Raw genomic sequence first — 24,041 nt, 5'->3', positions numbered from 1 at the left:
GAGGCTGCTGCTGACCAGGTGCTGAAAGCAGAGCAGCGGGGGGCACAGGCTGGTGGATGCAGAGGTCTGAAGTCGGCCAAACGACTCCTCTGGAAGTCCGCTGACGGCGTTTGGGGTCGGCCGGCAACGCAACAGGAGATGGAAGGACCAGATGCCAGATTCAGCTCTGGGCAGAAGGTGAAGGACCACCAGAGAGGACTCGGCTGGGCCGTGCTGTCATGTGTGCTGCTCTCTCTCTCTCTCTCTCTCTCTCTCTCTCTCTCTCTCTCTCTCTCTCTCGCTCGCTCTCTTTCTCCTAGAGGCTCATGGCTGTGATACGATTGATAGGTGGAGCTCCGCCCCTGTCCTTACTCAGGAGCGTGTAGTTCAGTGGTTCTCAACCTGTGGGTCACGACCCCTCGGGTCATCCAATTCATTATAGTAGCAAAATGACAGTGATGAAGTAGCAATGAAAATGACTTTATGGTTGTGGGGTCACCACAACATGAGGAACTGTATTAAAGGGTCGCAGCATTAGGAAGGTTGAGAACCACTGGTGCAGTTGATCTAATCCCCAGCCATCGTCATCAGTCACCTTTTGTCTGTCACGTGACATTCTACTCCGTTCGTGCAGCACAGGAGAAACTGCAGAGCACAGGTCAGAGCTGGGAAGGAACCAGGGCAGCCCTCCGGTGAGCAAGGTGGGCCCCGAGAGTCCACGGGTGAGAGGCAGGTTGCCAGGTGGCCGGAGCACTCCCCAGAGAGACTCAAAACCTCCTGGCTCTCAGCGAAAGGAGCAAAGGAAAGAAACCCCCGTGTCAGTGAGCTGCTCCAGGCCCCACAAGAAGAGCTGAATTGCCCTGCAGGTGGCCGAGTGTGCTGTGGGAGACCTCTGGCCTCTGCCCTGCAGCTGCAAGGTCGCAAACAAGTTCTGAGAGGAGAGTCTGGCAGGACACCCTGGGCTCGGAACGATGCTTCACGCCACATGGCGGGTGGATGCCCTGCCGGGTCCCTGGAATATCTGGGTGAGGGCGCTGGACTGTCCCTGCTTGACAAGCACTATGTGACGCTGCTGCCCTGTGTGCGTGGAGCTACTGGACTAGAAGGCTCTTCTAGCTTCACCCTGGGAGACGGTTCCTAAGGACAGCAGGGAGATCATGCAGGGCTCCACAAAGTCTAAGGCTGAGCTCGTTTAGAGAGAACGTCTGGCTTGTGCATAGGCCACCGTGGGGACCGATGAGGCACAGAAGGGGCACCGTCTTGATGACGGGCAGGCAGCTTTCCCTGGGCCTGAGGGTGCCTTTGTCCACTAAGATGCCCATCCCTGCTGCGTGAGCCAGGGTCCCCACTGCCCAGGGAGACTGAGAGGACTCTCCTTTCCTACCTTAAGAAAAATAGTAAAATGCAGCTGAAAGTGGCAGGCCTCTCCCCTTCGGGGTGCATTGGTCGGAAGGATTCCTCTTTTTAGCTAATTCCCCTCTCCTTGGCATGTTGTTTGTTGAGTGCTATCGACTTGATTCCAGCCCACGGTGACCCCTGAGGACAAAGTAGAACTCCCCCAGATTGTGGTTCTCTGGCTGCCTTTCCTGGGTAGAGGACATGCTTCGGGCCGTCGTTCCTAAGCTGGACTCTTCCCTGGGACCTGGCTGCCAGGACTTTCTCTCGCCCAGCTGTTGGGTGCAGCATGTCCTCCTGGTTGGCAAGCAGCCAGGAGTTGAACCCTGACTCCGCGGTCTGGCTGCATAAGCGTGCTCCTCCAGGGACCTGCCTTTTTGCAACCTTGGTCTAGACCCTTTTCACCAACTTTGAACACACAACACCACTGGTCGGTAACGCGCGGCTTGTAGTGAGTGTGCTCTGAGGCAGCAGAGAGGCTCACGGGTCTAAAGAAGGTCTCGTGTGAACATTACCCAAGATTCGAGTCACCTGCTTCAGATGGACCTATCCACCCCAAACATCACGTGCACGTTGCTGCTTCAGGCGCCTCTGAGGTCACTCCAGCTCACAGCCACCCCGCGTACAGCAGGACGAACCGCTGCCCGGTCTTGCACCATCTTCAGTCGTCGCTGTATGTGAGCCCACTGCTGCAGCCACTGCGGCGGCTCACAGGCTTCCTCTTTGTTTTTGCTGAGTCTCCACTTTATCTAGCATGTTTCTTTCTCAGACATGCCCAAAGTGAGGGAGGCAAAGTCTCAGTACCATCTTCTCTTTTCTAAGGAGCTTTCTGGCTCTATTTCCTCCAAGACAGATTTGTCTGTCCCTCTGGCAGTCCCTGGTTTATTCCATCCTCTCCAGCAACACGGTACTTCACATCTGTCGGCTCTCCTCCCGTCTTCCGCATTCCGTGTCCCGCTTTCCCGGGCATTCGAGGTGATCTAGAAGGTCGTGGCTTCCTAGGTCAGACTTGCCCTCGTTCTGCTCCTTGGTGCTCTGCAGGGGTCTCAGGCCCTGCTTGAAAGAAGGAGTCCGAGGGTGTTGTGGGCTAGGAAACTCACCGGCTGCTTCTTGGGGAAACGACACTTTCTGCTTGCGTAAAGATGTATGGCCACAGACACCCAAAGGGGCAGTTCTGTCCTGCCCCGTGGGGCTGCTATGAGTCTGAATCAGCGTGATGCCAGTAGCTGAGGTGGGAACAGTGATGACATGGGTAAGGTTCATTGTGCCAACCTGGCCGATAAACACGTGTGGGGTTAACTGAAGAGCGAGAGAGAAATGGTTTGGTGAGCCTCACCTTTATAGTTCTTGGGTCTCTTACTTTCTGATGGTCGGATCAGGGTGCAACTGCCTTAGCCAGTTCCCTGCTTTTGATGCATGCTGTCTTCACAGGGCGGACCTTCCCGACCCATCCCTACTTCTCGGCCCAGCTTGGAGCCGGGCAGCTGTCACTGTACAACATCCTGAAGGCCTACTCGCTGCTGGACCCAGAGGTGGGGTACTGCCAGGGGCTCAGCTTCGTGGCCGGCATCCTGCTGCTGCACATGAGCGAGGAGGAGGCGTTCAGAATGCTCAAGTTCCTCATGTTCGACGTGGGGCTGCGGAAGCAGTACCGGCCAGACATGATTATCTTACAGGTAAAGATGGGGGGGACGGCCGTTACCCCTTTCCAGCTCTGCCTAGGGAGCTTGTTTGCTTGCCTATCCCACCCCACTGTAACCAGGGAAGACAACGCGACCCTTTGGCTCCATTAGGAGATAGGAAAACGAAGACTCAGCGAGGTCGTGTCCTCCAGCCAGGCCAGTGGCAGAGCTGGGCGTGACCCAGGCGTGTCTGGCTCCCAAACCCCACCACCCTCCACCTTTTGGACCCAAACTGTGGCCCAAGGAGCCCTGATGGAACCACCCCATCACCCACCCTCCAGAGCCTCCTCCATTGCCTGCAGGTTGGGTCTGACTCCTGGCAACCCACGAGTGTCAGAATAGAACTGGCCCCGCAGGGTTGGCACTGGCTGCCTTTTCACATCTAGATCGCCAGACCTCGCTTCCAGAGTTCCTCCTGGGGGACTCGGATGCAGCTCCCAGCCCAGCACTCCAACCGTGTTGGGCGATGGAATTCCAGCATCAGAGCCTTTGCAACCTGGCTGTTTCCACCTCCAGCAACACGCCCCAACCTGCCCCCGGGCCTCACTCCCTCACTCAGCCATCTCCCAGACCTCAGGGCTCGCTAGGCTCAAATGGCACATCCTGAGAGAAGCCCTCTGGTCACCCCACCTCCACGCTGACCCTCTGTCCGTCTTCTCCTGTGTCCTCACCTGTGCACCACGCACTCTCCATCTGCCATGGCCTTTCCAGGTTCCTCCTTCACGTTCTAGGAGCCCCGGCGACCTAGTGGTTGGACTCACGTTCCCCACCAACCTAAAAAGGTTTACCTGTTCAAACTTGCCACACACTCCCCGGAAGAATGCTGTGACAGCCTTTTCCAAATGCTGCTTAAAAATGCACAGTATTGGGTGGAAAGGGAGAACAGAGCCCCACGAGGGAGAAGATGGGGTGGGGGATAGGTGGGGTGGGGGATGGGGAGGAGATTGGTGAGGGGTTTGAACAGTTGAATGCAGAGTTGGTGGTCTGAAATGTCACAGCGCACCCCACCCCCACCCCATTGACACACACACACACACACGAATGAGCAGTAGCATCCTCATGAGCTGGGTAAGTAGCTTCGTGGCAATAGCCGTGTACTTCATCCTCAGCCTAACCGGGCGGACTGTCCCTGCAGATCCAGATGTACCAGCTCTCGAGGCTGCTGCACGATTACCACCGCGACCTTCACACGCACCTGGAGGAGCAGGAGATCGGCCCCAGCCTCTACGCCGCCCCCTGGTTTCTGACCGTGTTCGCCTCCCAGTTCCCACTGGGCTTTGTGGCCAGAGTCTTCGGTGAGTCTTCGGTGACAGAGGGGACAGCGTTTGTTACACCCCCGAGTGATTCTGCTTAGCTGTCTGTCTGTCGCTTGTCCAAGAACTGACCGTCATCTGAGTTCAGTCAGGGTTGGGTTTTGTGAACTTTGGGACCAAGCTTTGTGGTCAGGCCTGCCGAGATGGCCCCACCCAGTCCTACTGGATTTCCATCAGTTTCTCTCAAAACAAGGGTCCCCCTGATGCAGACATTTAAAAAAACCCTTGGACAGGGAGCCCCAGGCACGTCACCCCCTGGGCCCTCTTCCTCCATGCCTCTGGTTTGTGACTCATAAAAAGCAAAACCCAACTCGCTGGGAGGACTGTGCCCCAGAGCCCCCCAAGACCCCTCTGCGCAGGTTCGAACCACCAGTGGTTTGATGAGCCCAGCACTTGGTGCTTGTGCCCCGAGGGAAGGACACCAGATGACTGACGACTCCTTCATGCTCTCCCTCCCGGCAGCTCCGGCTGCTGTTCTTCCTGAGTCTCCTTCTCATGCCCTCCTTCCTCCCGGCCCTCCCCGCTTTCCTCCCATGACTCCCCACTCTCCTGAGTCGCCCTCTTGAGGTCCAAAGGTCAGAACTTGTTGACGTGTTGGTGACCCCCCCACCCTCTTCGGTCTTGACCTCTTGCACATGACGTCAGAGACCACACCGGCCCCAGTGGTTTTCCTCATGTCCTGCCAGAGCAAAGGGACCTCCCGTGCGAGCCCCGCCGCTGCCCTGAGGCCGGGGCAGGGCCGTTCCCTGGCCTGTGGGAACCTAGCAGCCCCCCAAGTAAGTGCTTGCACAACTTGTTTTCTGGACTCCACAGTGAAAGGAGTACATTTGATAACTCGGGTTCTTTTCTGTTTGTTATTGTGTGTCTTGGGTCTCTGGAGAAAAACAGGACCGGTAAGATGCTATCTTTCCCCATGCGCGCAAGCGCGCGCACACACAGATGGTTTATTTTAAGGAGCTGGCTCACGCAAATGTGACTAGCAAGTCTGGGAAGAGGGAAGTGTTCTTACAACACATCTCTATTTATAACTTGGTAGCAGAAAACACTCCCTTTTTGCTGGTAAGGCCCTCGGCCGATTGGTTGAGGGCCACTCAGCTGTCCCACGCACCCACGGCCATCCAGTCTGGTCTTGCTCAGCATGGCCCTCTAGGGCAGCGGAGAACCAGCCCTTGGGAGTTCTGAGACTGGGAATCGTGATGGGAGCAAACCGCTTCACCCGGTGGGTTTCAACTGCCGACCTTGTAGTCAAGAGCTCGATACTTAACCCACTGCGCCACCAGGCCTCCCCGTCCACACTGTGGATGGCATTATGTTTCACTTAGAGCCGACTGATGGCGTCACATGTAGCTACTTCCTACGGAGCCCTGGTGGTGCTTGGCCATGAACCGAAAGGCTGGCGATGCAAACTCCCGGCCTCCCCTCTTCTAGGTGGGAAAGATAGAGCTGTCTGCTCTTTAAAGGTTCACTGGCTTTGAACCTCTGTGTTTTAGGGTTGCTGTGAGTCAGACTAGACGTGATGGCAACTCTTTTTATGTTCTTCGCAATAGCAACTTGCCTAGTGTTTAGCCTCTGTCACTTAGGGCAGAACATTGCCCTTCCGGCTCCGTGGTGGTCGGGAGCTTTGTGGTATCACCCCATACCCACTGTTCATGCCCGGGTTCTCTCTGGGCCTGGGGTCCACTTCATCGTAAGCCTGTGGGCCTGGGTTCTCCCTCAATGCAAACAAGCCTGTGTGGAGTCCCCCCTGTGACATCTGTAAGGGGAGTGGTTCTCGGCTCACCCCCAGTAGAGCCCATCTCTACATGAAGAGGCCACCTGGTATTCAGGCAGGATTTGCTGTGTGCATGGACAGCTGCCGACGGTGGACGGCTGACCCACGGTGATCTGACTCCACCTCCCTGTCCACCTCACACCCCACCTTCCCTGCACACAGCCATAGCTCCGGCCACACCACATTGTCTTCAGATTCCTATCCAGGACATGGCATGGGCCTTTTGCCTCTTTGAGCCTACACCTTTTGCCTTAGACTACAGAAGCCTTGGTGGCATCTAGGGTTACTCATGGGCTGCCAGCCAGAGGGTTAGCTGTTCAATCCTACTGGTTGATTCACAGAAGGAAGAGGAGGGTTTGTACAGCCTCAGAAGCACACGAGGGCAGTTCTGCTGTGTCCCATCGGGTCGCTGTGAGTTGAGCCCACTCGAAGGCGATGGGTTGGCAGTGAGTCAGCCTGGCAGGAGCCCTGGTGGTCCTGTGGGCTAGGTGTTGGGTGGCTGACCCTAAGTAAGGTCAGCGGTTCAGAGCTACTCTAAAGACAGAAACTGGGGCTGTCTGGCCCAAGCTAGGCCTGTCTTCTCAGAAACACCTGGTGGGTCCCTGGGAATCAGCCTTGGCTGGAAGGTGGTGGGCTTGGTCTTGGAGAGGTGCAGAAGCAGGGTGCAGGGTGCTGGAAAGGCCTTGTCTCGGCTCCCTTGATCTTCTTGGATTTGATGGGTCTCTGATGCCTTGCCTCTTCCATCATCCTGCCCCCAAAGAGGGGAACAAGCTGGTAGTCAGCCTCACGACTACCGTTCAGTCGATTCCAACTCATAGCAACCCCGTAGGACAGGGTAGACCTCTCTGGGCTTCCAAGGCTGCAACTCGACGGGAGCAGAAAGCCTCGCCTTTCTCCCAAGGAGCAGCTGGTGGTTTTGAACTTGCAATTAGCAGCAGATTGGGTAGCCACTGTGTTGCCAGGGCTCTTTGTTAGGTACTTGGTCACCCAGGTGCTTGAAAGAGCCCTGGTAGCTCAGTGGGTAAAGAGAGGTTAGCAGTTCAAAGCCACCAGCTGCTCTGAGGGGGAAAGTGTGGTCTGCCCTGGAAAGATGTGCCATCTCAGAAACCCCGTGGAGGTGCTCCTGCCCTCCCTTGTAGGACAATTACTGTGGGTTGGACCAACCAGGCCGCTTTGCTTAAGTGGGAATCAAGGCCTGACCTGTTGCTCAGCGGGCTGCGTTGGGCATGCCCCCCTTGCACCCTCGTGTACACTTAGCATAGGAGTGGCTCCTGTTCGCCAGCCTTGCAAGTTGGGCCGCCAACCACAGGGTCAGCGGTTTGAACCCGCAGCCACGCCTCCATCTCCCTTGGAAAAATGAGGCTTTCCGCTCTGATGAAGTTCACAGTGTGGGAAGCGCGCAGAGGCAGTTCTGCTCGGCCGCACAGGCTTGCGGCGAGTGGCCACTGGCTCGCGGAGAAACCACAGCAGTGCCAACTTCCTCAGAGGAAAAGCGTTTCCCTCTCCACAGTCGTCGCTCTAGACTCCAGCATGCTCGCGTGTCATGCGATGCTTCTGCAGGCGTGTCCCGGAGATGATCTTAGCAAAGCCCGTGATTCCAAACAGAGGGAGCAGGTGCCCCTTCCCGCGGAAGTCTGTCTGAATTTCGGATGCTGCGCCCATCACACAAGCTCTTCATGGTTTACCCATAAAGGCCTGTAGAGCCCAGAGTGTCCTGGGGGAACAGACTCATGGGAAGCTATCATGTCTCCTTTCTCATTTAAAATGTTGAAGCCTCTTTGGGTTTGGTTCTTCTTGTAGACTGAACTAGCATTTCCTTACATTGCACACCGGGCTGGCCGAGACCGAGACAGGTCAGGACCGAGTGGACGGCTCCTGACAGCACTCGTGCCAACAGCCTCCTCAAAGGCGGTGGCAAACCTCCGCACAGTGCACGTGGTATGCTGTTATTGTTTGCAGCGCTGCCTTCCCGCCTGAACTGACGTTTCATGCTAGACGGGACGGCCAGCCCACGAGTCGGGGTTGCCAACCGCCCCCCCCCCTTGCAACTGCCTGGCACGCGCAGGCCTTGACTGTGGGGAGAATGCGCAGCGTTATGTCCTCAGAAACGGCTTTAGTGTAACTTGGGGCATTTCTGTGTTCCCCCAGATATGATCTTTCTTCAGGGATCAGAGGTCATCTTTAAAGTGGCGCTCAGCCTGCTGGGGAGCCATAAGCCTTTGATTCTGCAGCACGAGAACCTGGAAACCATAGTTGACTTCATCAAAAGCACACTACCGAACCTGGGCTTGGTGCAGATGGAGAAGACCATCAGTCAGGTGAGGGCAGAAGTCGGGTGCTGCCACTGTGCGTCCTGAACAGCATCTGGTTATGTGACTGGCACAGAGGAGGCACGTAGCAGTCTGTGTCTGTGTGCCTGGGGGGAGAGGCTCGCGGTGTGTGTGTGTGTGCGTGCATGCGCACATGCGTGTGCTGTCTGAAATGCCACATGGACACATGGCGATGATGTTTACATGTCTTCTCTCTCGGGCTCTCGTCCCTTGATGTCTTTGGCTTTGACTGTTGGGCCCTCATTTCTGCCAGGTTCTGCGGGCAGCTGTCCACACCTGGTGTCACTTCATAGTGACCACATCCCCGAGAGGACAGGGAGTTTTCTGAGGGCTGCCAGTGGCTAATTAACTGGCCCGCAATCTACTCCCATGACAGCAGTTATGCAGAGCCCTCTGGAACCCAGTGGCTCTGCTCGGGCACACCGGGTATCATGCCTTACAATCACTGGGGGGGGGGGGGGAACAAATGATTTGTTTTGTTCTGGTCTTCCTGGCATTTACACTCGTCTGTTCCCTTAGGAGCCTCTATAGTGCATGTGTTAGGGCTGCCGAGGCTAACCCGGAGACCTGTGTCTGTCCAGCGAGTGCCCCGCTCCTTCCCTAGCTCCTGGCCGCACAGCTGGTGGTCTGACTATACTGTACCTCCCTAGGTACCGAGCTCCTGCTCCCCCAAGCCCACCTCTCTCCCCTGTTTCTGTGGGGGATGAACACACTGAGGGTGCCCCCTGTACGTCTGAAAAAGAGCTCGGCTCAGTGCTTGGAGAAGGGCAGCGGCCGTGGCGTCTGTGAACCTCGTTTGCTCTGGGCCACGGGCTCTGGCAGGGGCGCTTACAGTCAGTCCCCCTTTGTGTAGACGAGGAATTTGGGGATGGAGCAAGTTAGGCCTGCCCTGAGAGAGGGGGACACAGGGCTCAGAGAGACTCAGCTGGCTGCAGCCACCCCAGTCCCCCTCACAGCAGGGACGCAGCCCTGCCCTGTGTGCAAACTCAGGGGTCTGGCTGGTGCTTCAGGAAAGCTTTGTTTACAGAAACATGGTAGATGAGACCCACAGCCATCGTTGGCCCTTTCTGGGACTAAAAATCCCCTGCAGGGGCTGTGGAGCCTGATGTTTTCAGAGTTGAAGGGGCAAGGAGAAGTTGGGGGGGGGTGCTGTGCAGCCAAACTCTATGTTGTGGAACTTGGGGTTTTCCTTCTTCCCAAGTCTCCCTGCGTGTGATGAGAGCTAGGCAGCTTCAGCCCTGTCTCCCGCCCCACTGTGGCCCGTGGGCCTGGACCTCCCTCCGCCTGGAGGCAGGCTTCAGTGTGCTTTCCTGAGTGCAGAAGCCGCCTGGGCCGGGAAGGGGGTGTCCAGGGCTCCTCTGGGCCAGCCATGGCTGCCCTGTTTCCTCAAGTGTCCTCCCCTCAGCCAGTGGGAAAGCAGCTGAGGGCAGGCTCTGAGGCGCTGGCTCCGGCGGATAGGGCAGGCAGCTCGCAGAGTCCAGGCAGAAGGACAAGGGCTTCTAAAGCTTCTGCCAGGGTCCTGCGTGAAGGGAACCTGTATGAACCAGAGCCCACCCCACCTGTGGGGCCAGGCTCAAGACTCTTGATGTTCCTGAGCGGGTTAAAGGCGAGTGCAGGAAAGAGGTTGGTGGTTTCTCGGCTCCAGAAGCGGCACCGACCAGGAGCCTAAGGGTCAGTTGAAGGAAGACCAGCAATCGAAGTACGGGGAAAGAGGTCCTTTGGCAAATGGGCCGAACCGCCTGTGCCCAGCGCCTAACGCTCAGTTCACCATCTCAAATGGAGACCCGTTAGAAACAGAGTCCAGGTGTCTGCTCCTGGTCCCTTGGGTGGGGCCAGTGCGTACTTGACAGCTAAGCTAAAGGTTGGTGGGTGGAGCCCACCCAGCTCAAAAGGCTTGGGGCCCTGCTCCTGAGATGCTCCCAACCAAGAGAACCCCATGGAGCCCTTCCCTGTGGCCCCTGAGCTCACCAGGATGCAGCCGGAGGGATTCGGTGGCACTGTGGGTTGGTTTTTGGGGGGGCGAGAGGAGACCATGTGTTTGCTTCTGGCCTACATCGAATCTACATTTGTCAGGGTCTTTTTTGAGGGGGGGACCTCCTATACAGATACATCTGCACTTAGCAAGCTCTCCCCCACCCATCCCACCCCACCCCTACACCGGGGACTTAAAATTTGTGGAACCCCGAGGTGGACTTTTATCTAAAACACACAGTTTCTTGGTTGTGCTGAAGCTCCGAGGACGGAAGCCAGCCTCTGGAGGAGTCCCTGCATTCAGGTGGTCCCTGCCTCCTGGCGGTGCCCAGGCTACCGCCCTCTGGCCTGGGGGGAGCCTTCCCTGCTGGCGGGGTTCAGAGTTGCTGGCACAGGGGGTTGTAATAAAAGCAGCCCAGTGTTGAGTTGGTTTTATCATTGTTTTGAATTGATCACAGAGAGTGCACCCACTTCTCCTAGGTGCCCGGAGACGTCGCCCACCGGCCCACCCTGGAATGCCACTGAGACCAAGGGAGAGGGTGGGGCTGAGAGAGGGAGGGAGGGACACAGCATGTCACTGCCTGCATAGACAGCCGGGCTCGTTGGCAGCAGCAGGCAGAGCCAGCCCAGGGGGTCTGTGAGAGAAAAGCCCAGGTCTGGCTGCAGCCAGTGGGCCAGGAGCCTCCCCAGACAGCTCACTGAAGAGACCCAGCCAGTCAGCCGATCTCTGGCTTCCTGAGTAATTCCCATGTAAATAGCATGCAGTGCTTTACCAGCCTGCCCGACCAAGGCTGTTCTTGCATGTCCCCATCCAGTGGCAAGCACAGGCTGTGTCTGGTACGTTGTATTTGGCTGACGGTCATGGACACAGATTCTTCCCACGTGGGAGCAATTTGGCGATACGTTATCACTGGCCAGGAAAGCAGTCATCCCTTTCGACCCAGTGATCCCTCTTCTTGGAGCGTATCCCGTAGGAGAGAATCCAGCATCAGGGTGGAGGGGTGGGGGAAACCAGATGGACAAGAACAGTTTCTTAAGAATGATTATTTATGTCAACAACTTGTAAGGTAACTAGACGTGCACCCACGGACACGTTAGGCAAACAGAGCGTGCTGGGTTGATGGACTAGTGCGAAGGCCATGGCGGTTAAGTTATGAAAAATGCATAGCAACGCGTGGAAGCTCCTGGGTGCAGAATGCCGATTGAGTTATGTCGGAGGAAGGAGCGTGGCTGTGCTTACCACTCGGAAAGCGTAATCTAGAACACGGGTGGAGGGAAATACAAGATGCCGGACATCGCATTGGCAGCATTTCCTTGTTGTTCAAGCTCCCAACAAGGTAACTCTGGCTTCAGTGGGAGCCCGGGCTCGGTGGTTAAGCGCTGGGCTGCTGAGACCAGCCGCACCACGGGAGCAAAACGGCTCCCCTAGTTCTTTAAAATAATAATTTATAAATTATGAAGGGCTTGTGGGGGAGGGAAAATGAGGAGCTGATTGATACTATGGGCTCAAGTAGAAAGAAAATACTTTGAAATTGGTGACAACAGGTGTACTTGATACAATGGATGGATGATGGATGGATGGATGGATGGATGATGGATGGATGGATGGATGGATGGATGGATAGATGATGGATGGATGAGGGATGAATGGATGGATGGATGGATGGATGGATGGATGGATGGATGGATGGATGGATTGTGGTCAGAGCTGCATGAGCCCCCAACAAAATGATTTTAAAAAGAGGTACGGCCTCAAACTCCAAGAGGCAGTTCTAACCTGTCCTGCTGGGTCACTGTGAGTCGGCATCGACTCCACGGGCGGTGAGTTTGGTTTCGAGTGTTCGAGTTGCTCCAGTGGCTTTAAAAAATGGATAAATGAGCTTGCTGACACAACACTGAAAACACGAAACTGGGTTAACTCCTGCTTCCCCAGGCAGGAAAGTGTGCTGTGAGTGCCCTGGTGCCTGACATGTACACACCACTCTTAGAGAAGCAAAGAGCCAGGAGGGATGAAGACACCGCTAGTTCCTGGCCACGGGATGCCCCCCTGCTCCCTCGCCCTCTGGCCCACCCCCCGTCTGCCGGAGTCCCTCTGTGCTCGGTGTAGTTGTCAGTGGATGGCCTTGTCGAAAGCGATCACCAGGCCTTCCTTCTGAGGGACCTGCTGAATGGACTCAACCCTCCAGTCTTCCGGTCAGCACAGCCCAGTGCGTTAACCCTCTGTGCCACCCAGGGGCTAAACAGACCCACGCCCATAGTGCCCACTCATGGCGCCCCTGGGTAGTGTCTCCACGACTCTAGAGCCCCCTGGGAGCACATAGCCTCCTTGTTCTCCCAATGGGTTGGCGACTGGTGGCTGTGAACTGCCCACCTCGTGGTTAGCAGCCCCAACTAGCCCACTGCATCCCCAGAACCACCTCCCCAATAGGTGGGAAGCTGTTGGAATTGTGAATAGACCGGTGACTTCCATGGGCTGGGATGCTCACAGACTTTGGACCTGTCATCTGGGAGGGACCAGCCCCTAGAAAAGGACATCATGCTCGGTCCAGTAAAAGGGCAGCAAACAAGAGGATGACCATCAAGGTAGGGGACTGACACGGGCTGCGACCGTGGGCGCAAGCATGCCGGCAGTGGTCAGGATCCTGCAGGATGGGCCGTCTTTCACGCTGTCACGTACAGGGTCGCTGACAGTCGTAGCAAACACAAGCCATAACATTGCTCCCCAGTGGCGGCCCCTGACCTGGTTTCCCAGCCTTCCAGATGCACCCGGGGCTGCACTCCGGGGCCAGGAGACTCATCTCCTTGGGACAGAAAGGCGAGGCCGTGAGCAGCAGTGTAACCTGTCCCTGGAGCCCGCACCACCCTGCACAGATCACGCAAAAGGACCAGCAGGGGCAACTCGAATCACGTTTGCACGCGGCGGGTCCCATGTGTGTTTTCTTCAGTGCCGTTCGGATTTGGGGAAGGGAGACGGTGTGAGCCTTCCTATCCATGTTTGCTCATGGTCGGGGGTGAGCTGTGGGCCCAGGCTCATTTCTGTACATCCCGTGTGCAGGGAGGGAGTCCCAGGACTTCATGACTGAGCTGCTCTCGTGACTCTGACAGCCCAGGTGGACTCTGATTAAACTTTGGCCCGGCAACGCTGCCTTTTCTCCTCGTAAACCCGTGTTGATGGACCGAGGCTTCTAGATGCTTCCGCAAAAAAGAACCAAGTGCTGAAATAATATCTAAACCTGGCTTTTCAGTAAGCCTTCTTAAACAGGAGGTTTGGGGAGACAGAGGCCGGAAAGCCTGTACTCACTGCTGCTTTGGAATTACTTCTCGATGTCTCTCACATGCGTTGGCCCCCTCTCAGCCGAGATGCCGTCTCCCTGGCCCCCCCCGGGCAGGCGTCGTGCTCAGTGGATGCTGATGGAGTGACTGCGTCCGTGTGTCTGTCACAGGTGTTTGAGATGGACATCTCCCAGCAGCTACAGGCTTATGAAGTCGAGTACCACGTGCTCCAAGAAGAACTCATCGATTCTTCGCCTCTCAGCGACAACCAAAGAATGGACAAATTGGAGAGAACCAACTGCAGCTTACGCAAGCAGAACCTTGACCTGCTCGATCAGCTGCAGGTAGGGCGTGCTGGTGGAGCTGCTGCCTGAGCCGCACAGGGGTAGGGTGGTTCATTAACTCGCCAAAGGCCCTGCACGGCAGGCTGGGCTCTCCCAGGGCTGCAGGACCTTTCTTTACAGGGTCGGGATCAAAGGTCTGCCAGGCATCAAGGTACCGGTGGTGTCTAACCCATAAGAGGCAGACAGACGGATTACGCTGGTGCATGTTCATGAGGCCCTCTAACCCTCTGGGAGGGTCTGCCTCCAAACAGCCTCCTGGAAGGGCCCAGAGTGAACCGGGGCTCAGAGCGGCGAGGCCCTGGTTGCCGAATGCCGGCCATCATACTTTGAGAAGGACAAGGGACTGGGGCCTTTGGCTCCCGCAGGTGAAAGCAGCCGGCACTCTGAGGGACAGGGAGACACAGAATCTCTGGAATAGGCTAGAGGGTGTTTGCTCACTCTTCGAGAGCCCTTGGTGCAAATACAAAGATTCAGTTGATAAGGGGCCACGGGTCTTTCTAGAAGCTTTCATCTTACTATGGATAAAAGCAGACAGACACAGGGTGCAGTGAGGCACAGAGCATCTGGAGCTTGCCAAGTCTCAGTGTAGCCACTCCCCGCCCCCCCGCCCAGCCCTCGGTCACCCCACGTAAGCCGATAGCCCCTCTGCCCCGATTCCCTCCTCATATGGAAAAGAACCCATGACTGCTTAGCAAGCACCTTTGTCAGGCCCGGGACATAAAGCAGGCACACTCCCGGCTCCCCGAATGTGACAAGCGGGTGGCCGTGTGTCCCTGTGGGGAGTTGTCTTTGGGGTATGTTTTATTTCTGGTTGTTCAGCGATATAGAGTTATCGATCTCTAGCTCCCGTGGAGAAAAGTACACATCACACACATGCACACACACACACACACACACATCTTCATGTTCCTGGACTAAGCTGCTACTTTGTCCAGAAAGTCGCTGCCTGGGGACGTAACCTTGGCTCCGTGAGGCAGGCCAGCCACGGAGAGCCTGATAAACCCGCCCTTGTCGAAAACGCCGTCCTCCCCGCAGGGACTTATCCTCGTTGGCCAAGGTTGGAATTTACTGAAGAGGAGCTAAGAGTGCTTCCTCTGCCCAGGCCTAACTACCAGTCACATCCCGACATTTCGCTGCTTTTGACTCCCCCCACCCCCGCAAGATTAAGCTGTTCTCACTGAAAATATTCCTGGCCCCAGGTTTTCCAGGAAGCCTCAGCTTAGTGTGACGGGCTTTGGGAATGCAGGAAGTCTCAGGAGGAGAAAAAGCCTTGCTTGTGAGCCTGTGTGATACTCAGGATCATTGTATTTTTTTAATTAAAAAATTTTTTTTACTCCCAACAGTTTTATTGGCACATGATTCACATACCATGCAATTCAGTGGTTCAGCCACATCAAGAAGAGCTGTACAGTCGTCGCCACCACCAGTTTTAGAACATTTCCTTCTTTCTTGTTCACATTGCTGTTGGCTCCCCATTTTCCAGAGGGTCATTTTAAACGGCTGCCAAGCAAGGGCCGTGCCCCGGCAACAGAACGTGGTGGACAGGTTTCTAACCAAGCCCTTGTTTGCATATGACTCCTTCAGCTAGGCATTGCCCCCATTCCAGGTCTGTTTTCCCAGGCTAACGGAACCCCGTGGGTCACCAGGACAGTGCCGACGCATAGCTGACTGGTCATGGGGGCGGCGCAGGACCGGTGCCCGTGTTACTCTGCTGAAGGGCGCCCTGACTGCCACCCATGTAACAGCAGCCGCAGCAGCGCCAAAGTGGCTTTCTTGTGACCAAGCAAGACAGCCGTTTGGGAAGTTTGGGAGTTGTGAGAAACTGTTCAGGTGGCCACACACCTCAAGAAGGGCATTGCCCTGTAGAAAGGCATTGTCCAGTCACAGACCCGGCCGTGGGCGCTCCTCACAGGACCTTCTGGTCTTCAGGAGGTGTCTCTCAGAACTGTAACTCAGGTGCATCCACCAGAGTGGTCTGGGGCCCCACTGTGCTGGGAGCCGAGAGCCACTAGGACGCAGAAGCCCCAGCTGCTCTGAGTCGGGGCGGGGATTGTGGGGCATCCCTTTGCGAATGTATCTGCAAACCTGCCCCACAATCCCCCGGGAGAGTCAGACCGTGTAAGTCCATTGGGGTCCACACGTCTTGTCCTTTAACAAGCTTGACGGGCTCTCCAGGGCTAGGTGTTGAGTACCACAAGGCCAACTCCTTGCCATCGAGCCGGTGGCGACCCAGAGTGACGTGACCCTGCAGGACAGGGTAGGACTGCTCAGGTGTGTACTCGAGACCATCACTATTTACCGAAGTAGACCATCTCATCGTTCTCCCACGGGGCTACTGGTCCTTTTAAACTTCGGACCTTATGGCTCACGGCCTGATGCGTAACCGGCTACCTCTCCAGGACTCTCAGGTTCACGGATGACAGTGTGCCAAAGCTGGCCATTCTCTGCCTTTGCCCTGTTCGTAGCAGTATAGTTCTTGGCTGTACCTGAGTCCTGTTTCTTTGCTTACTATTCGGCACTGGAGGAAGCCATCCAAAGGCCCATGGATCACATTAAACTACTGCAAACAGAAAACAAAAAACAGCAAGACCACACCCATTGCTCTGGAGTTTGACTCTCACTCACAGCAGCCCTGTCCAACTGCCCCCTGGGTTTTCCACGCTGAGGGACTGGTGACTATCAACCACTGGCCTTTCAGGTCCTAGCCGGGTGCTTAACCACTGTGCCTGTCCAAATGATGGCAAATACTGGTACACTGGCTTGTGTCGGCCTCTGGCGGTCCTGAGTGAGGTGCTGTGGGAGGGTAAGAAAATGCTGTCATCGTCTGTGGCCCAGAAGAGCTGGGTGGAAGCACCTAGACTTGGCTCTACACAGTGTGGCCCCACGCTCCTCCATGGCTGGCCAGTGGTACATCCCGCGGGAGCCTGCAGTGCTAGCCCTGGGCAGTTCCCTTCTTATTTCTCCTTTTGTCCACCCAGGTGGCCAATGGTAGGATCCAAAGCCTGGAGGCCACGGTGGAGAAGCTTCTGACCAGCGAAAACAAACTGAAGCAGGCGACCCAGACGCTGGAGCTGGAGCGGTCCGCCCTGCTGCAGACCGTGGAGGAGCTGCGGAGGCAGGCGGCCCAGCAGAACAGCACAAAACCAGCGGGGGACTGATGGTGGGGAGAGCCTCCCCAGCACCACTACCACCACCCCCCGCCCCTCCCCAGGGGAGAGTGCACCACCACCTCACGCTGCCCAGGCCTTAATGGAGAGACGGGAACGCAAGCAGGAGACAGCGAGGCGTGGTGCCTGCTTCTCAGGGAGGAAGCTGGCTCCGCCAGCACCCGGATTCTTCTGAAGGAAGACTTGTGACTCCAGGGGGCGAGAGTTCCCTTGTTTTTCATGTTGTGTTAGGTTCCAGTTGGACCCTTCTCTGGTCCTGATACTGTCCTCAGTAGATTTAGATGGCATGGACACGAATAAATGCACCTTTATGTTTCCTGGTTGCTTCCCTCTTCAGTAAAGCCGGTGGCTGCCGGGGTCGGGAGGTCGGGCGCAGGCCCACCGCAGGGGTGCAGGAGGACTGCCCGGAGAGTGTTCGTGGCTGTGACCTCTCAGAAACCGGGCCTGGCTTACAAGATACCTCGCGGCAGGTTCTAGCTGCACCTTGGGGTAGGTCCCCTTAGTAGCTGAGCACCCTGGGAGCACCATGGATGAGTCCATTGCCAACCCCACACCCCTGGAGAGGGATGGAATCAAACCTGTCAATCAAGGGGTCCTTTGATGATTCCTCCTTGGGGGTGGGGGGTCTTTTTGTATGAGAAGGAAGGACTGGGAGCTGTCACATGCTCTCTGCCCCCTCGGCCTTCCTGCCTGCTGGAACGCTGCCTCTCTGGGGGACTGACCCCTGTGCGGGTCGCCGACTCAGAGCTGCCAACACCCTGCCAGGTTTCTACTGACCTTGGCCCCATGCCACTCGTCACCCACGTCCTGTGATCCTCCTGCTCCCTGCCTCACCTTTGCAACACTGGCATGTAACTGCATGAGTCTGAAGAGGGAGTTAAGGACTAGACAGGGACTAGGCTGTGATGACGTCATGATCTATAATCACTTCTTGACATAGAGCTCTTAAATGCATACATGAATGTCACTGGATTTGTTTCCCTCGATAACCCGGCCTCACACACGCACTTAACCTTTCCTACCACCAGCGGCTTGAAGAACCTGCCAGGACCACGATGGGCCCTCTGATTGAGTGTGTGGTCCTCATTCTTCTCTCGAGGGCTTCCGGGAAGAGCCTGCCGGCATTGCCGTCACTGGAGGAAAACAGCTCCTGCCCATTCTAATTACAGACAACTAAGATGGCCATCGCGAAGGACTGAAAATGATTTCTGTAAGTTGGATAACTTGCATTTGATCACAGTCTTAGGCTGGGTTCTCAAGAGAAGCAAAAACAGCAGCACCTGTATGTATATATACAGGGAGGGTTATATCAAGGATATGGCTCAACCAGGCAAGCTCTGAAAACCGCGGCTCAGATGTCAGGTTGGAGGCTTCTCCCGACTCACATAGATGCAGGGACTGATGAATCCAAGATCATCAGGTTAAATGACAGGCTTCTGACAAATTAGTCCAAGATCGATAGTCCGCTGACAGTTCCTAAAATCATCAGGCAATATAGCAGGCTATTGGCTCAAGTGAACTGGTCCATGAGATACATGCAGGATCCAGAATCAGCAAAAAGCAAGCAAGCTTTCCCACAGTGTCCATTTATATTGGAAGTAGGCCACATACCCAAGGGGATTGCTAGGTTTTAATTCTCAGCAGAATGATGAGAATCTCTGCCCAGCCAAGTTGACGCAAAACCCCAGCTATCACAATGACTGCCCTTGGTATTTAAGGAAATGTGGTTTTTGTTTTTAAATAGAAATATGCTTATACACTTTTCCTTATCCCTTTAGCACACTGCTCAGAATCACAGTAGACTAATGTGTCTTTGTAAAAATAACCATTTTCTGTAGGCTCTGCGAGCTCTTCCCAGCCCGCGACCGATAACCGTGGAGTCTGAGATGGGCACTTTGCTGCAGTTTCATTCACGTGCAGAGTTGTGCCTCTGGGTCTGCTTGTTGCCGAATGTCATACAGCCCTGAACTCTTCTGAGTCTCCCCCCTTGGAAATCTGATTCCTCGCAGAATGACAGGGTCCATCAAGATTTGCAAAGGTGCCGGGGATTCTGGGATAGTCAGAAAGAAAGGAAACTGGAATTGCAATTAGACAGATGGTGGCAGACAGTTTTCCCAAGGTGGTTTGTGGTTGTTAGCTGTTGTCAGTCAGCCCCCAACTAAGCTGATCCCCCTGCTCAGTGGAAGGACATGCTCCCTAGTCCTGGGCCATCCCCAGGATCAGGCCGATAGGACCATTGTGATCCAGAGGGCAGTTTTTTATTGGCTGATTTTTGGAAGTGGATCACCAGACCTTTCTTCCTAGTCTTCCCCTAGAAGCGCCACTAAAATCTGCCCAGCATTGCAGCAACAAGCAAGCCTCCCCCGACTGGCATGTGGTATAGTTCCAAATGCAGGGTGTTGGTCAAGAAAGGAACCCGGATCTCTTGTCTAGGGGGGCGATCATTCTGCTGAACCACCTTGTTCAGAGTAGAATGTCCATTGTGAATGTAATTCACAACACAGTGATGCCTGCCCCCGGGACGAGGAGGCTCCTGGGCCGTCAGCTAGCCACTCACCACCCGTGGCTCGTGGAAAAGCAGCGGGGCCGAGGTAGATGGACACGGTGGCTGCTTCGATGGGCCCAAACATAAGAACAACTGGGAGGATGGCGCGGGCAGGACAGGGCAGCAGTCTTTTGCCGTATGTCGAGTTCCTACGAGTTGGAACCGACTGTGGCTCTTCTGTCCTAAAGCAGAGGATGTTCTTTTTTTTTTATTAACAATTTATTGGGGCTCATACAATTCTTATCACAGTTCATACATATACATACATCAATTGTATAAAGCACATCTGTACAGTCTTTGCCCTAATCATTTTTTTCTCCTCTTTTCTTTTTTTACATTTTATTAGGGACTCATACAACTCTTATCACAATCCATACATATACATACATCAATTGTATAAAGCACATCCATACATTCCCTGCCCCAATCATTCTCAAGGCATTTGCTCTCCACTTAAGCCCCTTGCATCAGGTCCTCTTTTTTTTCCCCCTCCCTCCCCTTTCCCCCCTCCCTCATGTGCCCTTGGTAATTTATATATCATTATTTTGTCATATCTTGCCCTATCCGGAGTCTCCCTTTCCCCCTTCTCTGATGTCCCTCTCCCAGGGAAGAGGTCACATGTGGATCCTTGTAATCAGTTCCCCCTTTCCAACCCACTCACCCTCCACTCTCCCAGCATCGTCCCTCACACCCTTGGTCCTGAAGGTATCATCCACCCTGGATTCCCTGTACCTCCAGCCCTCATATGTACCAGTGTACAGCCTCTGTCCTATCCAGGCCTGCAAGGTAGAATTCGGATCATGGTAGTTGGGGGGAGGAAGCATCCAGGATTTGGGGGAAAGCTGTGTTCTTCATCGGTACTACCTCACACCCTAATTAACCCATCTCCTCTCCTAAACCCCTCTATGAGGGGATCTCCATTGGCCAACACTTGGGCCTTGGGTCTCCACTCTGCACTTCCCCCTTCATTTAATATGGTATATATATACATATATACACATACATATATACATATACACATATATACACATACATACACACACATATCTTTTTTTTGCATGATGCCTTATACCTGGTCCCTTGGCACCTTGTGATCGCACTGGCCGGTGTGCTTCTTCCATGTGGGCTTTTTTGCTTCTGAGCTAGATGGCTGCTTGTTCACCTTCAAGCCTTTAAGACCCCAGACACTATCTCTTTTGATAGCCGGGCACCATCAGCTTTCTTCACCACATTTGCTTATGCACCCATTTGTCTTCAGCGATCCTATCATGGAGGTGTGCAGTCAATGATATGATTTTTTGTTCTTTGATGCCTGGTAACTGATCCCTTTGGGACCACTCGATCACACAGGCTGGTGTGTTCTTCCATGTGGACTTTGTTTCTTCTGAGCTAGATGGCCGCTTGTTTATCTTCAAGCCTTTAAGACCCCAGTCACTATCTCTTTTGATAGCCGGGCACCATCAGCTTTCTTCACCACATTTACTTGTTCACGCACTTTGGCTCCAGCCGTTGTGTCGGGAGAGTGAGCATCATAGAGTTCCAATTTAATAAAAGAAGGTATTCATGCATTGAGGGAGTGTTTGAGTAGAGGCCCAAGGTCCTTCCGCCACCTTAATACTTGACCTATAAATATAGACACATAGATCTATTTCCCCATCCTCCTATATATATTTGCATGTACATGTCTTTGTCTAGACCTCCATGAATGCCCTTTGACTCCTAGCTCTTTCCTCCATCTCCCTTGACTTTCGCAGATGATGTTCTTAGAGACGCTTAGATTCATAAGACTAGTAAGGCTGCAGGTGCCCGTCGCTTCCTTAACAACGGAATCACTCTGCTCTTTCCTAATGGTAGTCTTGTCTCAATGCCATTCCAGAGGGGCTGGGGTGGGGGGTTGTCCTTTGACCTCTGCCTGTGGTGGGGGTGGGGCTCTCAAGCATGGAGTGAAAAGAAGGTTCGGTCGTTTGGAGTCACTCTAAACCTCCCCGGCCATGTCAAAGGGAGAGTTGGCCGTGAGACTCTTGCCCTGTTGCTTGTGCCACGGGACGGCAGTGCATGTTGATGTTGCTGTGAGCTGCTGCCAAGTCGGTTCTGACCCTGGCTGGGTACAGTTTAACAGGACCCGGCCCTGAGCCATTCTCAAACGTGTTCTTAACCTTTAAGCCCAGGGCTGCAGCCTCTGTGTCCATCCTTCTTGTGGACGGTCTTCCTCTTTTTCACTGTCCCCCCACTGTGGCAAGCATGGTGTCTTCTCCTGACACTGGTCTCTCTGACAACATGTCTGGAGTGTGAGAGAGGGTGTCTCGCCATCCTTGCCTCGAAGGAGCATTCTGACTGCCCTTCTTCCTGGACAGCTTTGTCCTCTGGCTGTCCATGAGTCTACTCCGTGTTCTTCACCAGCACCACAATGCAAGTGGATCGGCTCTTCACTCTTCTTAGTCAGTGTCCAACGTCCCATGCCTGTGCTGGGAAACGCAAATGACGGCTCCTGTTCCTCCCAACGGCTTCACCATCTGATGCTGCTGTAACCAAAGTCCCCGAAGGGGTGGCTCCCACACACAGATTGTATAGCCCCACAGTCCGGGGGGGTTATGCAGGGTGCTTGCTCCAGGGGGAGGCTTATTCTGGAGGAAGGTCCTTCTCCCTTGACCTTCTGCTCCTGGGTGGCCTGAGAGCTGTCTTCCCACATCTCTGCTGCTTCCTCTTGCTCGTACAGTCTCCTTCATATCTCAAAAGCGATGGACTCAAAGCACACCCTGCACTCATTGTGTCTTCAGACCTCTCAGAGACTGCCCATTCCCAAATGGGCTCTCACCACCGGCACGATGGAGGTGGGGGCTCACATTGCAACCCATTACACCAAGGAATTCTGCAAGAGTTGGCCAAGAGGAGGTGACACCTGAAGGCATCTTTCCACACCGTTGTTACAGTTTGAATGGCTAATCAGGTTGACTTTGGGATATTGTGTTCCATTCCGCAAGAATATTGGCTCTGCCTTAAATAGGAGCAAGCAAGCAACAAAGCAGTCAATCATTCAAGCTCACTCTTCTTACTACATTTTGTCTCTCAACTGTAGAGTGTTGCTTTGCAGGCCCGGAATGCACAAATGCCTCGTGAACACAGCTCACAGTGTGCGTATTTTCTAAGCATCAGGGAGACCTCGTGACCCCCTGGCATCCGTTTCTGGTGCTGTCGCCCAAGTGCTTGTGCTGTTGGAAGCCTTCTGCCCAGGGTGTGAACATTGGCCCTGGACCAGCCACATCAGGTGAAGGGGACAACCAGGGCTTTTTCAGGATCGCGCCGGGCGGCTTGGACTGTTGACAGAACCTGTGGGTATGGTGTGGGCAGGGTCTCAGCCTGGCTTAGGAAGAGAACGAGGGCTCATCGAGCCAGCTCACACCACGGTGTGAAGACTCGAGGCACAATTTAAACCAATGAGACCTGGCGGCACAAGTGTGAAGCACTTGGCTGCCAACTGCAAGTTCAAACCCACCCAGAGAAAAGACCCGGCAATCTGCTACAGGAAAGATTGCAGCCAAGGGAGAGGCGGATCTATTCTGTCCCATGGGGTTGCTTGGAGTCAGAAATCAGCGGTCCCCAACAATAGCAAGTTTTCTGTTCCACTTCCGTCGGCTGCACACGTGCTCACTTGAAGGGCCTTTGTTTGAGAGTGTGTGTACCATCTTCCACTTGAAACTACGAGCCTTCAAGCAGTGCACGATTCCTGGGTAAAGCACAGGTACACATGCCCTCTGCTGAACACTCACTTCCGTTTCCTGCAGAACCAGTGTCCACTTGGGGGTTAGGCTTTTGGATGAAGTGATAAATCAGCGAAGAGTCGCTCTAAGGGCTTAGGTGTGTCCCCAGAACACACACAATTGTGCGAGGAGCCGGGGAAGTGGCAGTCCGGAAGAGATGGAATCTGGGAGGTCGCTCATGGACCTTAGAAGCAAATCATGCAGCTGCCAACACGGCCTGTGCCAGGGGACAGAGGAGGCATCTCGGGAGAGTGGTTACCACCGTACAGCAACCAGTGTTTGATGGCGGGCCTGGGGCCTCAGCCGGAAGAAGCGCCGACGGTAGAGTGGAGGAGAGTGAGGCCCACGGAACCCACCAGGCACCTCTCCCTCCACCAGCCATCGCATCTGACTGTGGCCATCTTTGGAGAGAAATGGCCCTTGTGTAAGGCCCGCTTTCTCAATCACCAGTCTACGGATCCATTCCAACTTAGAACCTGGATCCATTCTAACGTAGAACCATTGGGGAAAGGA

At 54.8% G+C, this 24,041-nt stretch overlaps 1 protein-coding gene across 6 annotated transcripts in view; it reads left to right on the top strand.

Moving 5' to 3' along the window:
• Window positions 1-17,542, top strand: part of TBC1D1 (TBC1 domain family member 1) — a 223,884-nt gene extending 206,342 nt beyond the window's left edge. For all 6 annotated transcript variants that reach the window (XM_075544442.1, XM_075544441.1, XM_075544443.1 and 3 more), the window contains 5 exons: window positions 2,806-3,050; window positions 4,192-4,351; window positions 8,289-8,458; window positions 13,885-14,058; window positions 17,037-17,542. In XM_075544442.1, coding sequence (XP_075400557.1) covers window positions 2,806-3,050; window positions 4,192-4,351; window positions 8,289-8,458; window positions 13,885-14,058; window positions 17,037-17,216 — 929 coding nt within the window. In that variant the 3' untranslated portion in view covers window positions 17,217-17,542. The remainder of the gene's footprint in view (window positions 1-2,805; window positions 3,051-4,191; window positions 4,352-8,288; window positions 8,459-13,884; window positions 14,059-17,036) is intronic.
• Window positions 17,543-24,041: the final 6,499 nt, after the last annotated feature.

The sequence above is a fragment of the Tenrec ecaudatus genome, chromosome 3 (assembly GCF_050624435.1).
Source record: "Tenrec ecaudatus isolate mTenEca1 chromosome 3, mTenEca1.hap1, whole genome shotgun sequence".
Lineage (NCBI taxonomy): Eukaryota > Metazoa > Chordata > Mammalia > Afrosoricida > Tenrecidae > Tenrec > Tenrec ecaudatus.
Note: the sequence above shows the minus strand (reverse complement) of the source record. Positions and strands in the feature narration are given on the sequence as shown.